The sequence below is a fragment of the Penicillium malachiteum genome, assembly GCF_028827825.1.
Source record: "Penicillium malachiteum strain IBT 17515 chromosome Unknown utg000001l:1.0-8184562.0:1.0-8186909.0, whole genome shotgun sequence".
Classification (NCBI taxonomy): Eukaryota; Fungi; Ascomycota; class Eurotiomycetes; order Eurotiales; family Aspergillaceae; genus Penicillium; species Penicillium malachiteum.
The window spans coordinates 3,833,601-3,854,723 of record NW_026643094.1 but is presented as its reverse complement, the minus strand read 5'-3'; the positions used below and the strand labels follow the sequence as shown (position 1 = coordinate 3,854,723).

The 21,123-nt window shown below is 46.9% G+C and overlaps 8 protein-coding genes across 8 annotated transcripts; 2 read left to right on the top strand and 6 right to left on the bottom strand.

Annotated features, from left to right (window-relative positions):
• Positions 1-1,970: 1,970 nt before the first annotated feature.
• Positions 1,971-2,845, bottom strand: N7483_001455 (centromere protein H; the record flags this gene model as incomplete). Its single annotated transcript, XM_057084892.1, has 3 exons — positions 1,971-2,340; positions 2,370-2,568; positions 2,671-2,845. The coding sequence occupies 3 exons, from the start codon at positions 2,843-2,845 to the stop codon at positions 1,971-1,973; spliced, it is 744 nt and encodes a 247-aa protein (XP_056951041.1).
• A 165-nt stretch (positions 2,846-3,010) lies between these two features.
• Positions 3,011-7,149, top strand: atg11 (autophagy protein ATG11; the record flags this gene model as incomplete). The annotated part of the gene is made up of 3 exons (XM_057084891.1): positions 3,011-3,078; positions 3,185-3,296; positions 3,391-7,149. The coding sequence occupies 3 exons, from the start codon at positions 3,011-3,013 to the stop codon at positions 7,147-7,149; spliced, it is 3,939 nt and encodes a 1,312-aa protein (XP_056951040.1).
• A 1,036-nt stretch (positions 7,150-8,185) lies between these two features.
• On the bottom strand, positions 8,186-8,812 carry N7483_001453 (uncharacterized protein; the record flags this gene model as incomplete). The annotated part of the gene is made up of 1 exon (XM_057084890.1): positions 8,186-8,812. One exon carries the CDS (start codon positions 8,810-8,812, stop codon positions 8,186-8,188), a length of 627 nt encoding a protein of 208 aa, XP_056951039.1.
• A 79-nt stretch (positions 8,813-8,891) lies between these two features.
• Positions 8,892-10,179, bottom strand: N7483_001452 (tetratricopeptide repeat protein; the record flags this gene model as incomplete). The annotated part of the gene is made up of 2 exons (XM_057084889.1): positions 8,892-9,679; positions 9,711-10,179. The coding sequence occupies 2 exons, from the start codon at positions 10,177-10,179 to the stop codon at positions 8,892-8,894; spliced, it is 1,257 nt and encodes a 418-aa protein (XP_056951038.1).
• A 69-nt stretch (positions 10,180-10,248) lies between these two features.
• On the bottom strand, positions 10,249-11,187 carry N7483_001451 (uncharacterized protein; the record flags this gene model as incomplete). The annotated part of the gene is made up of 1 exon (XM_057084888.1): positions 10,249-11,187. One exon carries the CDS (start codon positions 11,185-11,187, stop codon positions 10,249-10,251), a length of 939 nt encoding a protein of 312 aa, XP_056951037.1.
• Positions 11,188-13,443: 2,256 nt separating this feature from the next.
• On the top strand, positions 13,444-15,062 carry N7483_001450 (pepsin-like aspartic protease; the record flags this gene model as incomplete). The annotated part of the gene is made up of 3 exons (XM_057084887.1): positions 13,444-13,623; positions 13,772-14,093; positions 14,179-15,062. The coding sequence occupies 3 exons, from the start codon at positions 13,444-13,446 to the stop codon at positions 15,060-15,062; spliced, it is 1,386 nt and encodes a 461-aa protein (XP_056951036.1).
• A 248-nt stretch (positions 15,063-15,310) lies between these two features.
• Positions 15,311-16,850, bottom strand: N7483_001449 (uncharacterized protein; the record flags this gene model as incomplete). Its single annotated transcript, XM_057084886.1, has 2 exons — positions 15,311-16,295; positions 16,357-16,850. The coding sequence occupies 2 exons, from the start codon at positions 16,848-16,850 to the stop codon at positions 15,311-15,313; spliced, it is 1,479 nt and encodes a 492-aa protein (XP_056951035.1).
• Positions 16,851-17,873: 1,023 nt separating this feature from the next.
• On the bottom strand, positions 17,874-20,612 carry N7483_001448 (putative GABA permease; the record flags this gene model as incomplete). Its single annotated transcript, XM_057084885.1, has 6 exons — positions 17,874-18,311; positions 19,127-19,532; positions 19,594-19,882; positions 19,958-20,180; positions 20,258-20,417; positions 20,476-20,612. 6 exons carry the CDS (start codon positions 20,610-20,612, stop codon positions 17,874-17,876), a joined length of 1,653 nt encoding a protein of 550 aa, XP_056951034.1.
• Positions 20,613-21,123: the final 511 nt, after the last annotated feature.

Sequence of the window (21,123 nt, the reverse complement as noted above, 5' to 3'; positions counted from 1 at the left end):
GGCTGAAAACCGCGCAGCTGGTCGTACCGTGTACGGATGAAACCCATAATAAAGTGACATCTCAGACAAGTACTCTGTACCAAATACACGGCTCGTCTCCAGGGCTCCAGAGCTCAGCTCCAACCTTGCAAGATTCGATTGAACCGGACTAAAAATCCAGAAAAAAAAAATTGCAATGATTTACCAAAAAAAAGGATAAGACTAAGCAATATGGATTTTCAAAAAATTGCATTATCACAAAAAAAAAAGGAAAGAAAAAGGATTTCCACCCGGGCACAAAATCAAAGCATCCTTTGGCACATAACCTTGGAATACTAAGGTTAATATCAGCTGTGGTCCATTGTATAGCCTCTCACCATCCTAGTCTACTCCAATTCTCCTTGAGCCCTGTTGACGCAATTGGTTTACAACCAGAAGGGTTGCGCGACACTCACGGACAAATGGCACTCACACAACTCCTTGGCCAGGTAATAACCCCGAGATGAATACCACAAGTACGTGGGGGATGGTGTACTGTTACCCTTATCCTCGCCAAAGTACACCCAAGTATACTGCGTACACACGGACTATGTATAGTATTATTTTTTTTCTATGGATAAACCGGATCCCTTCCCCTACATAGAAATGATTTCCCGGTTTCATCCAGGCTGGGTTTAGTCAAGTCCCAGTATTATCACATTAAAGTAATAAAAAGCACCGACCACGGTGTAATAGCACTCATGACCGAATTAGCGCGAGGTAAGGGCCTGGAGTCGCAACCGCAGCCCGGAGCGTTGCTCAATCATAAGCGTGGCGTACCCTTTTGGCGTAACCGCCGATTGGAAATTGGAAATTGGAAACACGGCCTTACACTATCGCCCAGTTTTCCCTCTTCAAGTTGAATTTTCTGGTTGTTTTGAAAAGGATGCCCAGGTGGCTGCCGACATCTTATTATGCAGCGAGGCTACGGGGAAACTGAAATCACGGAATTTGGATTCCCTAGGTAGACTACCTAGGTAATATTTGAATCATCGAGGTCTACGGTAAGGTAGAGATTGAGAGATCTCCAAGGTAAATGGTGATTTCTCCTCTATTCCTTGCAGCAACGGGAATCACACCATGATCACAAGCCGGAAAATATGGTGTATTGGGGCGTGTTCCCTTGCGACGCGTTCTGAAAGTTCCCTCGGGATACGGAGTACGGAGTACAATATGCAGAATATGTACTAAGAGAATAGTAATCTTCGTTAGTTCCTATAGAAACAAGGAATCAACCCTTGAAAGCTATCTCATATCATAATAAACGATATACATCATACTATACCTCTAGATACTATAGTAGGAGTACACATTAAATGAGTTCAAGGTCACATTTCGGTACATCGGTCTTGATGTTCCAGTCCCGCAGGAATCAAGTACCACTCCACTTGTAATATTACCCTTCCACTTCTTCCGGAGAGCGTCATAGAGTACGGAGTATCCTCGCCTAATATCTGTGTAATGCTGGGTTTCTGCAGCCCACTAGCTTTAGAACTAAGATTTTGCTAGCTCTAGACAAGTCGATATATCATTTCTGCAGCTCTACTCCGTAAATTAAACTCCAATATCATATCCTCTACGGAGTACGGAATATGATGAGGGTATTTTTTCCGGCTGTGCGTGCGTGGCTGACATCCCCCTAACAACGCGTAGCCCTCTTATCTATCCACTCCGTCATGGCGCGTGAACAGTGATGTAGACGTGGGTCAACAGGTCTTACACGGCCACACTCCTATTACATGTATTCATACCATCAGTATTTTCTCATGCTAGGGTAAGAATTTCGCTTGCGGAAATCTCTACTTGGTAGATTTTTTTTTTAGACTTAAACAGAAATTATATGAATCATTTAAACTTGAAGATGTATCATTCCTTGACGTATACCTGGTTTTGTTGAAAAAATTTTTAAAAAGTAAAGAGACCTCAAAATACGCCTCGCAATCATTAACACATTAATCGTCACTTTCATCCAGAACCAAAGCTCGTAGATCATCATCATCAGCCCAGTTGAGACCACTACCAACAACCATAGCGCTAGCAATATTTTTCATTCTCTCCCACTGCGCCTTGCTAGTTCTATGCTCGGCTTCGAGAGTGTCCAGCTGCGATGCAAGGCTTGCATCCTTCAGTCTTTCGCGCCAGGAAGAATCTTGCTTCGTGAGATCCAATAATTGGCTCACTAGTTCCTGATTGTCTCGGTTGATGTGTAAATTCTGGACTTCCAGATCAGAAAGTCGCTTAAGAACTTCATTATGAGCGGAACCTAGATTCTCATGCGCAAGCGCTAGCTCATCGCGTCGGTTGATAAAGCGAAGTAGGGCCCTGTGTTATTTTCATGAGACGCGTCGCACATCAGCTTGGTAGTGGTCATACACGTACTTTTCAGGGGTGTGTTTGCTTTGAGATGGACAGCTTTTAAAATCGGATCGGTCATAAGAACCGTTTGCGCAGCTTTCTTTCTAAGTGTATAGGTGGCTCGCGCCTCTAGTAACTCGCGTTCCGCGATCGCGAGCTCCTCCTCCGCATTATCGCCGGAGAGTTCTTCCCGTTCTGTAGAACAATTAGATAAAAGCGCGATAATACGAAAGAAACCAAGGAATAAGGAAAGGGAATAAAATGACAACGAAAGACTAAAAGAAAAGTCATAAGTACCTTGTTCAAGTAAGGCCTTCTCTAGTTGTTGTTCCTGAACCTGTTGGGCAAGCTGCAGGATAAGCAGTTCTTTGTCTGATAGCGTCACGACATCGTGCGTGTCATCTGTAGCATAATCAAGGAGGGTCAGCTCCCCGGGCTGTAGGTGTGGCCGCTGGCCATGTTTTGGAGCCATTGGGAGATCGCGTGCGAGAGAAGATATCTTGTGATACTGATACGGACTTGGGAGGCGGTGGGGAACTCATATGGAAGAGCTTCAGCCCCTACCCAACCTTAACCAGTACTCTCCCCTCTTGATAACACCTGAGAGCTTTTCGCGCTCGGTGGAGAGGAGGGGGATATGTCGTTACACATTTACATTGCTCACTCTGGTGAGCACATACTGGCTGATCCGGTAGCCTTTGCTTCGTATGTTTTGATTATTTTCCCCAGAATCCCGGCACCTGGAGGGGAGCCTCCATTCCGATGCTCCCTAGCTTTATGCACCCGCTAACTAACTCCACTCCATCTCCAGTCCGGAAGCGCTAAGATCATGGATTATCAAGAATACCTCGATCCCTCTTTCAAGGCAGATCTTGATGACTGCCCGAGGGAAGAATGTGAAGATACAGACACTTGCCACCGAGGTATGGAGCTTTGAGTCGGGCATATTTTCTAAATTAAGAGCCCACATTTGAAGCGATTCATATACTGATACATATTGTTCGTTATTCAAATTAGACCGAGATCTTCGTGTATGACCGACAATACCTGAACGAGAATGGTGACGTCGAGCTCCCCGAGCTACCTCCGCCCGAACCCTTTCAGTCTGGCAGCCCTCCAGCATCCCTCTCCGATGAGAACAACCTACAAGCATGGCAGCGTTTATTCCTAGCACGAAAAACGTGGGCCTCGGAACTATTCAGCCGCTGTGGGAGCATCTACAAGGATGTCCAGGAACATAACGACCGGACCAACATCATACATCGGGCTGTTGGGGTTGCGCTGGAGAACCTCAAATCGCACGTTGGGAGCTTGGAACGCAAGTTCCAAGATGCACAGTCATGGGCTAATAATTTGCTGGAGGAGCAACAGGCTGCTCTCGATGGCTGGCAACGTGCCCTAGCAGTGTTGGAGGAGATACCGGCCAGGAAAGACTTCCCTCTTCTGGGGCGGCCAGCGACACCCAAGAAAGACAGCAGCCGGCTGACGGGTTCTCTGAACGATTTCGTTGACGCAAGCGAGGTTCAGCAGGCTGGTGCGAATGCAACGGATGCGCTGCCTCGCTTCGCCGGTCAGATGCAAGAAGTTGAGAAGACCGTGGTCGAAATCGTTTCGGATACCCAGCGCTTGGTGGGAAATATTGACTTTACTCCTGCCGAGAATGAGGACGATCTCCTTGAGGAAGTTGAAACAATTGTAAAAAAGATCGGTTCGGACCATGAACATGTGAATGGTTTAACGAACAACCCGAAGACAGTGGTAAATGTCTCTCGACTGGCACTTAATCACACCCAAAATCTGCTTCCATCCCTAAAACTTGCAAGTGCCGACCTCCAACAGGCTCTCGAGTTAGCAGTTAGGCAGCGGAGCACTGCGCAGAACGTAGCTCTTGGGCAGATGCGGGCCATTTCATTACTCCAATTTCGGTTGGCAGATGCGCACACCAGGTTGCTCAACCTTGGTGTCCATACAAACGCATTCGAAATTATATTTGCTGTCTTCCAGATGCCGATGGTTTATGGCTCGATTCTAATCGAGTCCGTGCGTCGCCGCGAATGGAGCGAGAAGATCAAAGCCGATTCCTTAAATCTGGCGGAAGAGATGGCTGTCTTGCGAGATGAGGAACAGCGACGTCGGAAGAAGTGGCTCAAGAACATGGGAGACCACATATCCGCTGGTGACTCCGCAACACTTGGGATTGAAGTCAATCTACAAGGGCAGGACGAGGAATGGCCCGAGGTGACTCGTAAGGAGATCGAGACTTATATCGAAAATCTACGATCCAAGCATCTCCTTAAAAGTATTGCGGATGATTTAACACAGCAGTTCAAGGATCTAGATTCCCCCACTCGTCAGCAAAGACGACGCGCTAAGGCCTTCAAAAATGGTAGTGTGTTTGACCTGAGTCGGAGTTCAATGCTGCTACGAGGGGATGACATGGTCCGAAGCTTACAGGATGAAAAGACTAAACTCGAAGAGCGTCTCAAGGGCTCTGAAAGTCGTGTTCGCAAGTTGGAGGACCTCCTTCATCGCCAAAGTCATTTCAGTCGACCATCTAGCGGGAACTTTGGACCCGACTTCCCAACTTCACCTGCATCTCCACACCCCGATGCTCTCTCCAGGCGGTCTTCGGTTTCCTCCAGACGTGTTTCTATGACCCAGTCTCCCGAAGACAGAGTACTTGTCCAGCGCATAGTATCACTTGAAGCTGAGCTTACGGCTGAGAAGGAAGCTGTGCAGAGGCTCCACAAAGAGGCTCATGCTGAGCGACAGTCTAATTCAGACAAGTACCAAGAAGCTCAATCGACCAAGAAAGATCTCATTGGGAATCTTGAGGCTCGGCAGCGCGAGTTTGAGGATGAGAGGAGATTCCTTGAAACCGAACTCAAGAAGTATCGGCTTCGCTCCGAAGAAGTGGAAGAAGAGCTAGACAAGCTCATGGATGGACGGGACCATGAGAAACAAGAAGCCGAGGACCGAATTCACCAACTTGAAACTGACCTGCAGAGTGCTCAAACAGTCTCTGCAGAGGAGTCTCAAAGGGTCAAAGATCTTGATGCACGTGCCCAAGCCCAGGAGGCCAAGGAGCAGGATCTTCAGGCCAAGATTGATGACCTCGAGCGCCAGCAAAAGGAGTGGAGCCAAAAGAATCAAGATAACTATGGTGCTTTACAATCGGCTTTCATGAACTTATCACCCGGAGGTTCTGTGCCGGTTGAACTACCCGGCATCATTCATGCTATCGAGATACTCTCTGAGGGTCTTTCCATCCATGCTAGAACTGCCGAGAGCAATGCATCGAAAGCTATGGCTGAGAACAAAGCCCTCGAAGAGAAGATACAGACTCTTGAGCTGCAACTGGATGAAAAGATGAAAGCCATTGCTGACTGCGAGGCTGACTTGGACAGGGCGACAGAGGAACATGCGCAATTGCGCTCTGAAATGGAAGATGTCAAACAAGACTTGGAACAGGAACGATCAAAGTTGAATACGCTGCAGTCTGAAGTCTCTACAGGGGAGAGTGGCTCAGATGCTCTGCGAGAACGAATCGCTGAGGAAGAGCAGAAACACGCAGACCTGTCCCAAAGACTAGCTGATGCAGAGTCGCGAGCCCAGGATTTGCAAACCCAAGAAGCGGACTGGACGAAAAAGCTTAATGTGGCCTCTGAGGCGGAACGGCTTGCTTTAACACGCCATGAAGCTCGTGGTACTAGATGCTATGAGACTTCCCGACAGCTATACTCTCAAGTTGATAAGTTAGAGCGGATGCTTGAGCAGTTGGGCTTTGTAGTCATTCAACAAGATGGTCACCTTGTCATTCAGCGAGCCTCCAAGCTTACTGCCTCTTCATCCGGCCTTGGTGAGAGCCTGGCTCAGTCTGGGATTGTCTCTGCCAAGCCCGATAGTGCACTACTTGGATGGATGCATGCTGACAGCCCAGAAGATGAAGAGGTCAAATTTGCTACCTTCATGGAAAGCATATCTCGATTCGATGTTTCAGTCTTTGGAGATGTAGTTGTGAAACGCATGAAAGATATTGAACTTCTGGCTCGCAAATGGCAAAAGGAGGCTCGCGGGTATCGTGAGAAGTACCATCGGGTCCAGAGCGACGCTCATGACAAGATTGCATACCGCTCGTTCAAGGAGGGTGATCTTGCTCTGTTTCTTCCAACTAGAAACCAGGCTCTCCGTTCTTGGGCTGCTTTCAATGTTGGCGCACCTCATTACTTCCTACGCGAGCAAGATTCTCATAAGCTCTACGCGCGTGAATGGTTACTCGCCCGCATAACCAAGATCGAGGAACGTGTGGTGGATCTTTCCAAGTCGTTGAATGGTGGTACCCTCGACCGACGCTCGCTTGGAGATGCCAGTGAGGCTGCCTCGATCGATGATGAAAATCCGTTCGAGTTGTCTGACGGATTACGCTGGTATCTGCTCGAAGCCGTCGAGGAGAAGCCCGGTGCACCTGCTACCCCTGGAATCTCCAAGAGTACAGTCGCATCTACACCCGTCGATGCCAAAGGTAGTATTCGGCTGAAGCGCCCGACTGAAGAAAGCACAGTTGCTCAGACTCTGTCTAAGAGCTTAGAAAGTCGCCGCAACAGCTCTAATTCGAAACGGGGTACACCTACGCCTTCACAAAAGGCCAACGACTCAACCGTGGACCTAGTTCGTCCTGCTGAGGCAGATGCTAGCGCTGATGCTGCCGGCTCTCAGCCTCGTGAATCTGCTCCGATTTTTGAAGAGGTTCGCCGCGACCTGCTCTTCGGCCCGTGAAAAGTAGGAAATTACAACTTTCATCTTTTCTCGGGTCTTGCATTGTTTCCAAGCTAACGATTTTGGGGTTCCCAGCAGGCTACGAATCACTCTATATTGAGCTCTCAGAAACAGCCCAAAGCTAATGTTGGTGCATCATCCGCAGCTCCTCCCTCTCGATCAACATCTGCTCGACGAGGACGGCCATGGGAGAAGCTGTGGTCCATTGAATACCGTCGCGAGGACGGTCAATAATAGAAAGATTTCTTGGGTTGGTATCTATGGCGTACGATGATTTTCACTTTTCTTAGATTTCCGATTCCACTTTGCCCATTTTTGCTCTTTTTTTGTGACTTTTCTTTTCTTTTAAGAGTGGCTTCTTCTCCATGGTCCTCACGTTTGCCCAAGGCATATACTTTCACGAGATACCCATACGTACAAATTCACTTCGTTTATATTCATCCTGAGTCCCCTTCATCTATTTATTTTTGTCAAACTACTAGTGATCTAACCAAGTACATCTAGTGTACTTTCCCTAGTAATATAGACCTTAGACCTCCTTTTACTACTTGGCTTCCTGCACTTTGATTTACCCCCTGGCATAATAACTGAGGAGAGGTGCAGAATCAGCCTACTACAGTGCGCGAAGCGCGGTGGTACGACTAGCACTATTTGACCACAAAAAGTGAAGATATTCGAACATGGGACCATAGGCCCCGTTCTGTAGATATCACCTTCCACGGCACCTTCTTCTTTCCCTTCCCCAAGCACCTACCGCTGACAGAAGGTTTACTTGTAAGATTAACTTGAAAGTATGCAGAATCGGCCGTCTCCAATTGTATACTATACAAAGCTAATCAACATCTAGCAAGTCTTGGGTATGTGGTGCAGGCGAGCCTCGTTTGGGAGCTAGTAGGATAGGGTGATGTCCGAAAAAGATGTTTTGAGATGATTCGCCTCGCATGAAAGGAAGCTTCCAAGGTCACATTTGCAGTAGGTGGGTGTATCGGAGGGCGACGGAGTGATAATGTCAACTGCTGTTTGACTCCAGGCTGGCTCAAATATCCTGCAAATCTTGCGATGGTTCAATTTGAGTGGGCGGTGTTAAAGAGCCTCCCCTGGATGAGATGTTCTGTTCAAGTTCGTGTTTCCAATTCTCCACAGCTCTGGAGGTAGATATAGTGTCTGGGTGCTCAGAGCCTAAGACTTTTATGCGCAAGGCAAGACATTCTTCCATCAGATTTAGAGCAGCACTGATATCATGAAGCTTCGACCGGGATTTCCAGGTAACGGCAAGATTCGACATACTGACCAGAGTGTCTGGATGTTCAGGCCCCAGGACTCTTTTGCTTATGTCTCTGACTTGTAATTCAAGCTTTTCAGCTTCATCCCATCGGTACTGGCTCGAATAGGCTTCTGCCAGATTCGCCATGCTGGTTAGAGTGTCAGGGTGTTTGGGCCCCAGGACTCTCTTGCTTATGTCTATGACTTGCAATTCCAGCTCCTCGGACTCATCCCATCGACCTCGACCCCGATAGGTTGTTGCTAGAGCAGCCATGCTGTCTAGGGTTTCAGGATGCTCAGTCCCCAAATCTATCTTCCTTTTTTCCATCACTTGTAACCTCAACTTCTTAGCTTCCCTCCATTTACCCTGCTCCTGATAGGTTGTTGCTAGAGCAGCCATGCTACTCAGAATATCAGGATGCTCGAGCCCTAGAACTATCTTCCTTTTCTCCATAACTTGTACCTCCAGCTTCTCAGCTTCATCCCATCGACCCTGGCTCCAGTAGTTTTTTCGCTAGATTCGCCATGCTGCTCAGAGTATCGGGATGTTCAGGACCGGACCTTTCCTCTTCCATTTTTAATACATCCATGTACAGCATTTCTGCTTCATACCATCTTCCATCACTTTGAAGACAGTTCGCAGCTCTATCCATAGAACTGATATAGTTGTTCCGCTTATCCATGAAGTCCTTCTCACTCAGAAAGCAACAAAGCATGGGGGGGAGGTATTCCCGCCATTGTTTTCGATTTGTATGATCATGATTCGGAAAAATATTATTAATATGATCTGCCGCTCGAAGAACGCAATCAAAAAATAGGCCGTTCTTTCTGAGGAAACTGCGGGTAGCCAGGTGCACAAGTCTGTGTAAGTTGATATCCTTATCCTGCCGGTTTGTAAACGAATATGCATCTAGAACCCCAAGTGTATCCCTTCGGCGTTTCTTGGACGTTGGCAGGGGAAGTAGGGAAGTGGGAATGTTTCGTGGGTTGCAGCATGCCATGAAGAAAAGGGTGTCGGCCGCTAGCTGATTTTCATGCTGAATGCGTTTAAATGATATCAACCACGTCGTGGCGACTGAGTTCTGGATTTCTTTATACCGCCCCTGATCTGTGAAGTCTTCACTCAACAGTTCAACCATTTCCGACTCTTGCTCTTGTAGAAGCTCCAAATATTCAGACAGATCTAGACCGTTTTTGGCTATGTATGCCGAAGCCTGGGCTATGGCCAATGGGAGGAAAGCGAGCTGCTCAAGGAAGGGTATTTGCACTGGTCGGGTCTTTCAACAACTCCTTTTCACTAGCCAATTCCTGTAACATTGATAGTGCTGTTTCTTTGTCCACATCGGGCACAGGAAAAATGTTCCTCTCCGATAGATCAACCCCGAGCTTTCGATTTCGGGTTGTGAATAAAACGCGACCTTGTTCATTCTGTGGAAGATAGTCTCGAAGTCTGAGGCCCACTTCATTGGGAGACAGCCATATGTCTGGATCATCTGCGTTGTCAAAAATCAACAGCCACCTCCCAGCACGATCGGAGCTAAAGTGGGTTTTGAGCTGTTCTTTAACTTGTGCTGGGTCGAGGTCCTCAAGCCCAATGGTCTGTCCTATTTCTAAAAATGTCTGCTCAATCACCGCCGGGCTGGTACAGGGAATCCAGAAGACTGAGCACCCTTCATCCTTTTGTCGGATGCGGTAGGCTAGTTCCAGAACCACCTGGGTCTTTCCAACTCCCCCCCAGGCCTGTGACAGCGATTTTCCTATGACCATAATGCGCGGAGAGACATTCCTCTAGCTGCGTGATGATATCTTGACGACCAACAAACCTTGGATTTCTTGCTAAAGAGACCACCCAATGACGGGAAGTTTGGTTTGGCTCTTTGCAGAACTTGGATTTGGAAGAGTAGTCGGGAGGGAGTAAAGCAGGGATTTTGTGTATGCGGCTGCTGTCAAAGCTGCATATCCCTGCCATTCCTTCTTCTTGTGAGAGTCGCAGTAATCACAGATTCTTCGAATCACAATGGTTGGTAGTTCGTCCACGATGCCTGCTGCCTCCATCTCGAAACAAAGTATTCCATGCTGTTTTGCAAGACGGTCTCGTGTCTCTGAATCCTTCATGACCTGGTCTCCAGAAGCAATAAGCCCATAGTGAATACGAGGTGTCCTGGTTTCACGGGATGGTCGGGGCACTAATTGCTCTTGGTCACACATTTCACAGCTCTTCGATTTATCGACATGATGATAAGAGGAACAGAAAAGATAATCTGTTCGAAGGTCTGGGGGTGAAAATTGATCTTTCATATCAGAATTCTGGCTCAGCACATCTCTGAGAATTTCCGAGATCTTCTCATCTCTTTTGATCATCTGTATTGCTTCTTGAGAGGAGATGTGTGTTAAAAGAAATTTTGGTGGTTTGTTAAGAGAGCCAGTCAGCTCTAAGTGTCCACCTTGAATCGTCTTGCCATAATCATTTTGAATCACTCCACTGTATTGTCCGGTTGGCTGAGCCACAACCACATCACCCAGTCGAATGTCATTGCTAGTGCCTGGGACTCCACCTCCAATCCCCACCATGAGGCCCAAGCGGATGTTTGGAAAGTTTGATTTTGTGTGAGCTACGACTGATGTAGCAGACACCTTTCCATATATTCCTTTTGGAAGGCAGGCAATGATAAGATAGTGCCCTTTTATTTCACCGAATATATAAGTGTTCGGATCAGTGGCACGCTTGGGCAAGGGAACATGGGTTTTATCTAACATCACGCTCGCTGCGGCCATTTCCAAAGGTAAGGCGCATATTCACGCGACTGTATAGTCATCGTGGGTGAAAGAAGCCATTGTGGGTCAAGAAAATGTGACTTCTTAGCGTTGAGAAAGCTAAACAGTGATAAGGTTATTCGGATAATATAAGAGAAAAAGTAATAATGAAAGAAGTAACTTGAAGTGAGGGGTATTCTCAGCCTGCTGCACATATGCGAGGTCTCGTCGCCTTGTCACACTGCAGAGTCCCCACTTACAGCAGCGCGACAGCGATACTAGAACATTGAACATGGTACTGATCATGTTATTTTGCAGCTTCATCAGAGGGCTTCAACTCACCTGCTCGACAAGCTACCCCTTGACCTGTCATTCAAAATACCCATGGACATCCATGGATGTGTAGGAGTCAGTAGGACTTGATTTCGAGAGATTTAATAACGTAACGCGACTCGAAGCATCACCCCAAACTCTCAGGGCTAGAGCACTTGATGTTTTCTGTACTGTAATTATGATATGTTATAAAATCCAGTCTAACAGAATACCTAGGTATGTTCTAGTGCCCTGTAGTAACGAAATTCAAGTTGACAAAGATACATCCTTAGCACTACTAGTCTACAGCCTACAGGGGTCACCGTCTATAACGTCCACACGGCCAAACCCCATTTCCTATAATGAACTTTGACCGCCTAGCTCACCGCTGGTTCTATTTCATTTCCTCCATCTCCCAGTTAATCCTACCAAGTATTATATACTATAAAGGTAGAGTAAAAGTTAACCGAGAGATCAGTGAGAGATAAGTAAGGGATACACTTATAGCCTTTTTTTCTGCCAGCCATATAAGGGCTCTGGGGTTAGCTGTTATATAGTTGGATCAATGGATAGAGCAGCATAACTAGCCTATAACTAGTAGCCTAAGCTTGGAAGAAGCTATAAGCTGATTCTGCCACTCTCCCCGGGTATTATACCAGGCGGTGAGTAAAAGTGCAGGGAACGAAGTACTAAAAGAGGCCTCCAGAACTCCAGCTACTTTATATAATACTTATTTAAGAATTCAAAATGATTGGGGCCCAAGACTATATTTCGCGGGTTCCCCTTGATCATCTATGTACATTACTAGACTCTACATAACCTGGAGGCCACTAGTCACTTGACTAGAAATTTGAAAGAGCCAAAAAGCCATCTACAATTTATTTATCGTCATTGGTGTATGTTCCAGGTTAATTTGAGGAGAGCCAATCACACCATAGAGTGCACAGACTATTGTCTCTCGCTACCAGGTCACCCGATATTATGCAGGATAACCGAAGGTATGTAGCAGCCTCATATCTCCGAGTTAGGTGTCATGGCACTAATAAAGGATATTATTATTACAGATAAACTTGGAAATATTTCATATGTCTATGATGATGAGGCTTGACATTTGACATTTCAGCCCTGGAAACAGCACGTAGTCAGGGTCTTAATGTACTCAAATCTTAGTATTTAGTCAAACCGATGGAGCCTCCAATTTGAAGTTCAAGTTGCTAGTTATCTCCGGTTGATCCCGGAAAATGGGGTGACGAATGGATATACCCGCTTTAATCTTGGAATAACAAATATGACTCAGTTGATGAGCGATTTATGCCAGTGGATAGTAATTTCATACTACGATGCTTACATGACTCAGTTCCACAGCCCTAACTGAAGATTTGGAAGGTGCTCCAAGGCTACATCGATGTTGATCTCAACTCAGCCACATATTCTCCGATTTATGTATCGCAGCCTAAAAATTCATTCAATCATAACTGGATTTTTCATTAAGTAGGGCATCCAATTTCTAATAATAAGACCCTGGGTGTGGACCCCTGAACGGCACCAAACCCCATCAGGACCATAGTCCCGCATAACCCCGAGCTTAGCGTCGAAAAAAGGGTCTATTCGGTGAACCCTAGCCTCAATAGTGTCGGAAAGCATTGCTTCGCGAGGCTTTTAGCCTGCCTCTGGGGTTACGTCGGAAATTGTGGTGGGGAGTGATTGGTTCCTATACAAGCAGCGGTGGAGGCCTAAAAGCCACCAAAGAGTTTGGAAGTGGGAACAGGATCGCTAGGAAGAGTGGACAAAAGAGAATAGGGACCAAAGCTGCCCGGCATTTATGTACCCTGTTTTCCCTATTTCTGTTTGTCGAGTTGAAGGTGGAAGATTTCGCATTCTGCATTGATTCCTTTGCAGTGTATTCTTTTCGCACTATTTTATACCACAGAATTTTTCCACGACAAGATCTAGGTGGAGTTCATAATGTGGGGTTCTTATATCTTGCCGCTCGCTGCTCTGGCTGCTTTGCCATGCGCCAATGCTATTACGCTTCACAGGCGGGACGATCCCGCTGTCTTTTCGCTCCCGGTTACTCGTAGTGATCGATCCCATGCATTGCAGAAACGCAGTTCCAAGACTGCTAGCACATCATTGTACAATGTGGTATGAGACAGATTTCCGATCCTATTTCAATTATGTTAGCTTTTGTTCAGGGCGGAGAGACGTGTCTTGGAAATGCTCAGGCGTAGACTCGGATGCAGATCGTACTGTTCCGAGTCGTTAATAAACCTTCATACTAAATCCCAGATAGGAAAATATGTACTATATGGTGAATATCACCCTCGGCACACCACCTCAAAACCTTTCCCTCAGTCTCGATACCGGTAGCAGTGATATCTGGGTTAATGTCCCAAATTCCACCTACTGTGCAGCAGATGGTGATGTCTGCTCCTCAACCGGCTTGTTCAGTCTCAGCGACTCCTCCACTTTCAAATTGCTGGATTATTATATGAATGCCACCTATGTCAGCGGCACTTTGGCTGTAGGTCCATACGCCACCGACACTCTGACAATTGGAGGTGTGACCGTGAAGGACATGGAGTTTGCGCTCGCTGAAACAAGTAGCAATCCCCGTAAGTCCATCACCCTATGCTCTTTCATCCGAAACAGAAGTAAAATAGCACCTTGCTAACGATGGATTGTTTCGTCTCTTTGTAGATGGTATTCTGGGGATCGCATATGCTTCAAGTACTTTTTCTGCTTCTGAGGATGGCAAGAATTATTCGAACCTCCCAGAGGCCCTGGTCAGCAGCGGTGCTATCAACTCCGCTGCCTTTAGTCTGTGGTTGAACAAGTTCGACGGGACCGGAAACCTCCTCTTCGGAGGTGTCAACAAAGCGAGATATCAAGGCGAGCTTCAGACTGTGCCTGTCCTGAAGTCAGATGGCGAGTATTACTCCCTGACCATCGCCTTGACCGATGTTTCACTGAAGAGCTCCAGTAGCACTAAGAGCTACACAAGTGGTCTTCCCTTGGCAGTCACTTTGGATAACGGCAGTCCTTTCATTGCGCTTCCCGAAGATCTGGTGAAACCCATTTTCAAGAAACTTGGAGCGGGATATAATGAGACAGATGGATTCGGCTATATTCCCTGCAGTATGTCGACATCCGATTCCAACTTGACGTTCAGCTTCTCGGGTGCTACAGTCAATATTCCCGTCAGCGAACTGGTCTATGAAAACTATGTCGAGCCCGGGTTCCCTACGGACGACTGTATCTTCGGACTTGTCTACGGTGAGCCTGGAGTGAGTCTCATGGGTGATCCGTTCTTGCGTGGAGCCTACGTGGTCTACGATCTTGCCAACAATGAGATTTCGCTTGCGAATACCAACTACGACGGTGGTGATGACGATATTGTTGAGATTGGTACGGGAACAACTGCTGTTCCTGGCGCGACTTTGATGCCCTCGCCTGTGACCTCGGCGACGGGTAATGGACCCCAGGCCACTGGAGCTTCTAAGGGAGTGGCGGCAATGCCTACTACTAACCCCAACCATATCCTGCCCGGTCTCTTGGGTGCTGGTTTGTTGCTTGCATTATAAGTTGTCTACGGTGATGAGTGTCTTGTAGATACCATTCAATTATTTTTGTATTTATTTTAATGTCCAAATGTCCCCATATACAGAAATGAGCCGGAATTTTAACTTGGCTCACCTCCTTAAGATAGAATGCTCAAGGTTGCATCAAGAGATCCTGGTCCAAACGCTTGTGTCTCTTGCTAAGGATCTTCACGAATCCCGAAATTCGCCCAAAGTATTCACAATAGCATGAGGTAGAAACCCCCAATAAATCACAAACGTGCTCGCTCCCGCCAATCCTTCTGCATTGCGTTCTCAGTTTCGATTCTCCAGGCCTTGTTCCTGTTTATCCGCTCCTCAACCTCCTCTTCGCTAACATCAACCGCCTTCTCCAAAGGAATCTCACGTTGATTCTGCACATTGGCCCCATAGTGTCTCAAAACCCCGTTCGGGATACCGTGATAAGCCGTAGGCTCAGAGCAGAACGCAGCAAGTCCCTCGAAAAATTTCTTACTCGCGGGTATAGACATCATGATCATCGCATGACAATGCGGCATACCCTCGAACATCTGAGCGCTAACAGGGACCCCAGCCTTATGTATACGGCGCGCTAAGACCAAGCCTTCATCCGTGAGAGATTCCTCACCAACAGAGATGAAAACCGGAGGAGAATTTTTCCAAAGATCAGGACTAGCAGCGACGGGTGAGACGAGGGGATGTGAGACTGCTGTTGCGTTACAGAAGATATCTACACGCGGCGGGGAAGCAGGCCAAACCTCGTCTGCGGGAAAAGGGAAAACAGGAAAGGGAATAGAATAGTCTGGTTCATCGACTCCTCCGGGACGAATGTCCATGTAGTCCCAAATTCTGTTCCGAATGACTGAGGGCATCGAAAGTGTGACATCACACCATGGTGAGATACCTGCTACACCAGCCGGTAACTCGATTTCGACTTGTTCTCCATGAAACAGAACTGTTCGTGAGATGCGGCGGAGAGTTAGTAGCGTCTGCAATAGGACAAGTGAGAGATTTCCTCCTGCGGAGTCTCCAGCGATAACGATCTTGTTGGCTGGGACGGGCTTATGGAGAGAGCCCTTGGGTGGGTGGATAAGTGATAGATATGCTGTTAATGCGTCGACAAGCGCTGCTGGGAATGGGTTCTGTGGTGCCAGTCGGTATCGCACTGAGAACACAGGGGCGCCTGTTAAGCGGGAGATATGTGCGACAAGCACTCTGTGAGTGCATGGGTCCATCATGCTGTGAATGTGGTTAGAAATCATACTCCGGCGTTGAGATGAGGGCCAGAGTCCAAACTTACAAGTATGCACCGCCATGAAAATACAGAATCGTCTTATCCGATGAGATATCCTTTTGCAGCCTATGATATTTCTCTTCTTCAGAGATATCAAGTTGAGGTTCTTTCTTGCCAACGCCCTTGCGATAACCAGTCCATTCAGCCTCAACAGCTGTAACTCCAGGAAGATTGAAAGTTTCCTGACCAGTTCCAAGCGCCTCGATAGCACTCAGAACCGCGTCGCGTACATCGAACTCGGGCAGCGGCAGAGTGACCTTGGAAACCCACATAGGGCCTTGAATCCCCGGGTCACGCATACTGCCCTGTTGAGTTTTGAGCATAGGCTTATCCGCCGTGATAAGTGAACGAATAACAGTTGTTATCAGTTCAGTGCGCAAATCTTGCTTCCCTGACCCTGGCGACATGCGCAGGCTATGCAGGATGATAGTTTTGAAAATCATTGGGACCCGGACGAGCAGCATCTTCAGGCGCGTTACCGCGACCTTGAATGCACTCATCTTGTCCACGGGTGACAGCAAGTCTGGGGTTCGAGTTGAGGTGAAATGTGGTGACGGCGGGATATAGATTTTAAACCGGTTTCACGCTTCCACTGGCAGGTTGTGCCGAGGTCCGTTTCTGCTTATCCTTCTAGCGCTAATCCACACCCAAATTGGCATTTGCAGGTCGAGGTGATGATAATTTGGTCATTATGCGACGATGAAAATATCCTTGAAATTTTCTTGAGGATCTTATTCGGGGTTGTCAGCCCTGCAGGCGATTCTGAAATTCCCAACGCCCCTGGTCTGACTCCAGGGAAGGGATGGGACGCGTCACTGGAAATTTGACAGACTTCTTCACCAATCTCCCACATTTCCTTTCGACCCAATACTCTTGATTCTTGATTGAATCATGATGGCTCGAATATCAATCGAGAACGCATGTCTCAAAATTCTTTTTTTTTCTCGACGCGCTGGATGACTGGAGGCTCAGAAGATAACAGTCTTGGCTCTCGTCAGGAGTGGTCCGATCCCATTTCTCAATCGCAGAAGGGCCATTGAATGAACCATTCTGATCGCTATTGTTGAAATACCGTGCTCGAAGATTCTAGAAATCTACGAAGTACGGACTCCGGAGTCCAACGCACGAGTTGGTGGAGAAGCTCGATCCTCCCGCCCTTATACTAAGACCGCACAGATCGGCATCAGAAAGGGTCTGAAGGATCTAAGGGATCTCAAGACCCCACCACAGCTTGGAGCGATCAGAAGGTCCAGGCGCACGAGGGAAATACAGATACTCAGGTGAACAACGGAGCTTCAAACTCATTACTCGCAATATTTCCCGTGATAAAATCTTGTCTAGAATGAGCTTATGAAATTCGTTGCATAAGCCAGGAGGCTGGATATTCTAAGCTATGACTGGTGCCTCCTAAGACCCGACATTGAAGGTTTAAAATTCCATAAAATACTGCATAACAGATGTTACCAGCAAGAGACATGAATCATGATCACATAACTTAGTGTCCGGACAGAACAGCCGCGATATCACCCTCCATCATTCGGGGGGCGCACCGTCAGGTGCACAATCTTCCAGCCATCCTCGGTCAACTCGAACTCCATAGTGTTCAATCCGTATCCATTGGCGTTTCGGACATCAGCTCCTTTTTTGGAGTGCCAGTGAGCCACACGAATCTGGTAGGTGACAACCCACTTCTTCTCTGAAACCTCTTCCCATTTGGTAGCACCAACGAAGTGCTGAGTGGAGATGGCGTCCTTTCCCAAACTAGCGGGATGTGCGAGGGACTCGATGAAGCCCTTGGGGGTTGACACGTTCTCGAAACCAACAACACCACCGTAATCGACAGTGATTGAGCGAGTGAATAAGGAGTCAAGCTTGTCCCAGTTCTTGGTATCGAGGGACTCAGCCCAGTCGAAGAGGATGTTCTGGCATAGCAATTGTGGGGATGTCATGGTGGAGTTGATCTACTTGTGGCTTTGTTAGCGCGAGTCAAAGCTATAAACAATACAATGGAGGTCATACTATTGTGAAAGAAGGAATAGGTTGAGAGAGAAATAGAGGACAAGAGGATAGTTGGGGTCAAAGAGCTTTTTGTTCTGACTGGAAATTCAAAGAAGGAATATGGTTCTTACTGTTCTTTCATATAGGTACAGGCATAGCTATAACAAAGAAAGTCAGGCCCCCACAGAAGAGGCCGAGATGTGCACCAGTTTTCCCGATAAGGCCGATAAATCCGGTTTCCCGAAAAAACAAACTGCTGAACATGACCTGATGGATGTTGTGAAACAAGAAATACTTCTTTATTATTGGATATTATGCAATGAAAAGGAATACCCCTGTTCAGTTGTGCTTTTGCTTGCAGGTGTGTGCGTGGCCACTGAGGGGTCATTTCCCCTCCATCAAGCGATCTATCACATTTCCCATGTCACAAATCCCAAATATTGAGTCAATTTCTGTCTCAATTACCCTGTAAAGACCGGATATTGAGTAATTCCCAGTCAATTCTAGGACCCTCAAAATTTCTACCAGAAGTAAACCAAAAACCCATAATAACTAGAAATAGTCCGACCAGAATTGGCGCCGAGTAATTCATCGAACCCACCGAGACTGGTAATTCGGGTGGAAAACAGATAAAAACGATCATCACAAGACTCCACAGGGGGGCGAACAAATTACAGAAATATCCACAAGTACCAAGCTTTAGGGGTCTATTAGGTAGACACTTATTACGACCCCGCACTAGGATGATTGCTTGGGGAATAGCATAACTGAGGTTTACTAATGTGATAGCGGATGTAATAATCGAGTTGAATGCAGTGGTGCTAGCAAGCCAAATCAGTCCATATAAAGCAGCGAAGATAGTCGAAGTTATTGTCGTACGTAAAGGGAATTCAAGGGACCTATCAACGTGAGCAAAGAAATCTGCATATGGTGTCCCTCGATCTCGTGCAAATGCCCAAAGAAGACGCCCGCATGTGGTCCATTGTGGTGGGAGACATGATGCATATATGACAGTTAATATGACAGCAAGAGCCACGGTAACTGGAGTTGAGCCTGTAGCTTGGTAGAGAAGCTCAATTGCTGGCATTTTGGAACTGAGTACTCTTTGCATGTCCTCCATTGTGACCATCATCACCGTCATAAGAGGGAAAGCTGTTACCAGACTGATAAGCATTGTCATGTTCCTGTGCATATTAGTGACTAAAGATACAGTGGAAATCCTATTGATGTTCTAACTCAACTCACATAATCTGAGGAAGTCGTTTTCCTGGCGATGGCATTTCTTCCGCAATATGAATGACACCGTCGGTACAGGTGAAGCAGTACATGGAGTTGATAATGCCTAGTAACCAGGCTGTCCCAGAGCTCCACCCACTGGTCCCTTGACCGGGGCTAAAAATTTCTTTTGCACTATTCGTATGTTTGTGCATGGCCAGAATGACGATAATCCATATAATAAATCCGGATAAGGTGAGGTATAGGGACCAAGATACAAGGCGTGGGATGTATCGAGGGCAGGAGACAACTGGAATTACTATATACACTCGAGGTTAGTAGCTGTCATTATCATTATGTTCTTGACTGCAACTTGAAGTATTCATGAGCTCACTTGTAATGATCAATGTAGCCAGGTACACAAGATATTCATGCCATTGAAGAATTGTGAAATTCGGATGCAGGAAATGTACCAAACCAACTATTGAAGTAGAAACCAGGGCTGCTCCAGAACATGATGCAATCCACCACCCAAGGATGGACATCCAACCTGTAACGAATGCCGCGAATCGTTTAATTTTCTCTGGCGCGACAATATACACGAAATGGTATTGACCCTGGAAAGATCATCACAAGAGTTAGCATACATTATGGATGGATAAGGAGAGACCAAATCAGAGTCGTCAGATCATACCCCAGATGAAGGAAATGCCGATGCTATCTCAGACAATCCTAGAGTGATAACCCATTGACAACAGCAGGCAATAAGGATCGATAATAGTGCCACTTGAGATCCTCCATACTGGAGGTTTTGACCAAAGTTGCTTAACGCACCGACCCACGCGTTGGTGATACTGCAAGACTTGGAGTGAGTGTTTTGTGCAAAAAGCCTCGGGTGAACTGTGATATTACCTAAATGCAAGTCCTAGGGATGAGAGCATGGAGAAAGACCTATTCATTACAGACTCATGACCCTGAGCACGAAGAAGATCGTCATCCCCCAAAGTTACTTTTGATGCCGCAAGCTGTATGTCAGTGGATGTATCCATTATATCTTCAACTTGAAGTTCTGATGTATGTGCCAGTGAACATCCACTTTGACCAGCCTTTGCATCTGCCATCATGATGTTGAGATGTTGGCGAATGTCATTTCAGGAAAACAATTCAAGGCAATGAAATTGAGCGCTAAGCGTTATCTCTACTGAGATGTAACATTGAGTGATATAATGGCTTGGTTCGGAGAGAAGGTTATCATCTGGGTGATTTTCGGTTACACTCATTGCACATGTGTTGACCCGGGTCTGAAGGCTCGATCCAGCGACTGGTTCACTGGACCATCTACAAGATCAAGGGTAGGACATCCTGCAAATGTACGCCATCCTAATGGCCGTATGGATTGTTTGACGGGTAAAATCAAGGTCTTGGGTCACAACGAGTCCTACTCTGCTGTATGTTCTCAGTCTGTTTACCAACCTCTGGGATGACAAGACCAATTCAAGTTCCATTGAAGGTGTTTACACATGTGCCGGCATGTACTTGAGCTAGGTATTCGAGGATAAA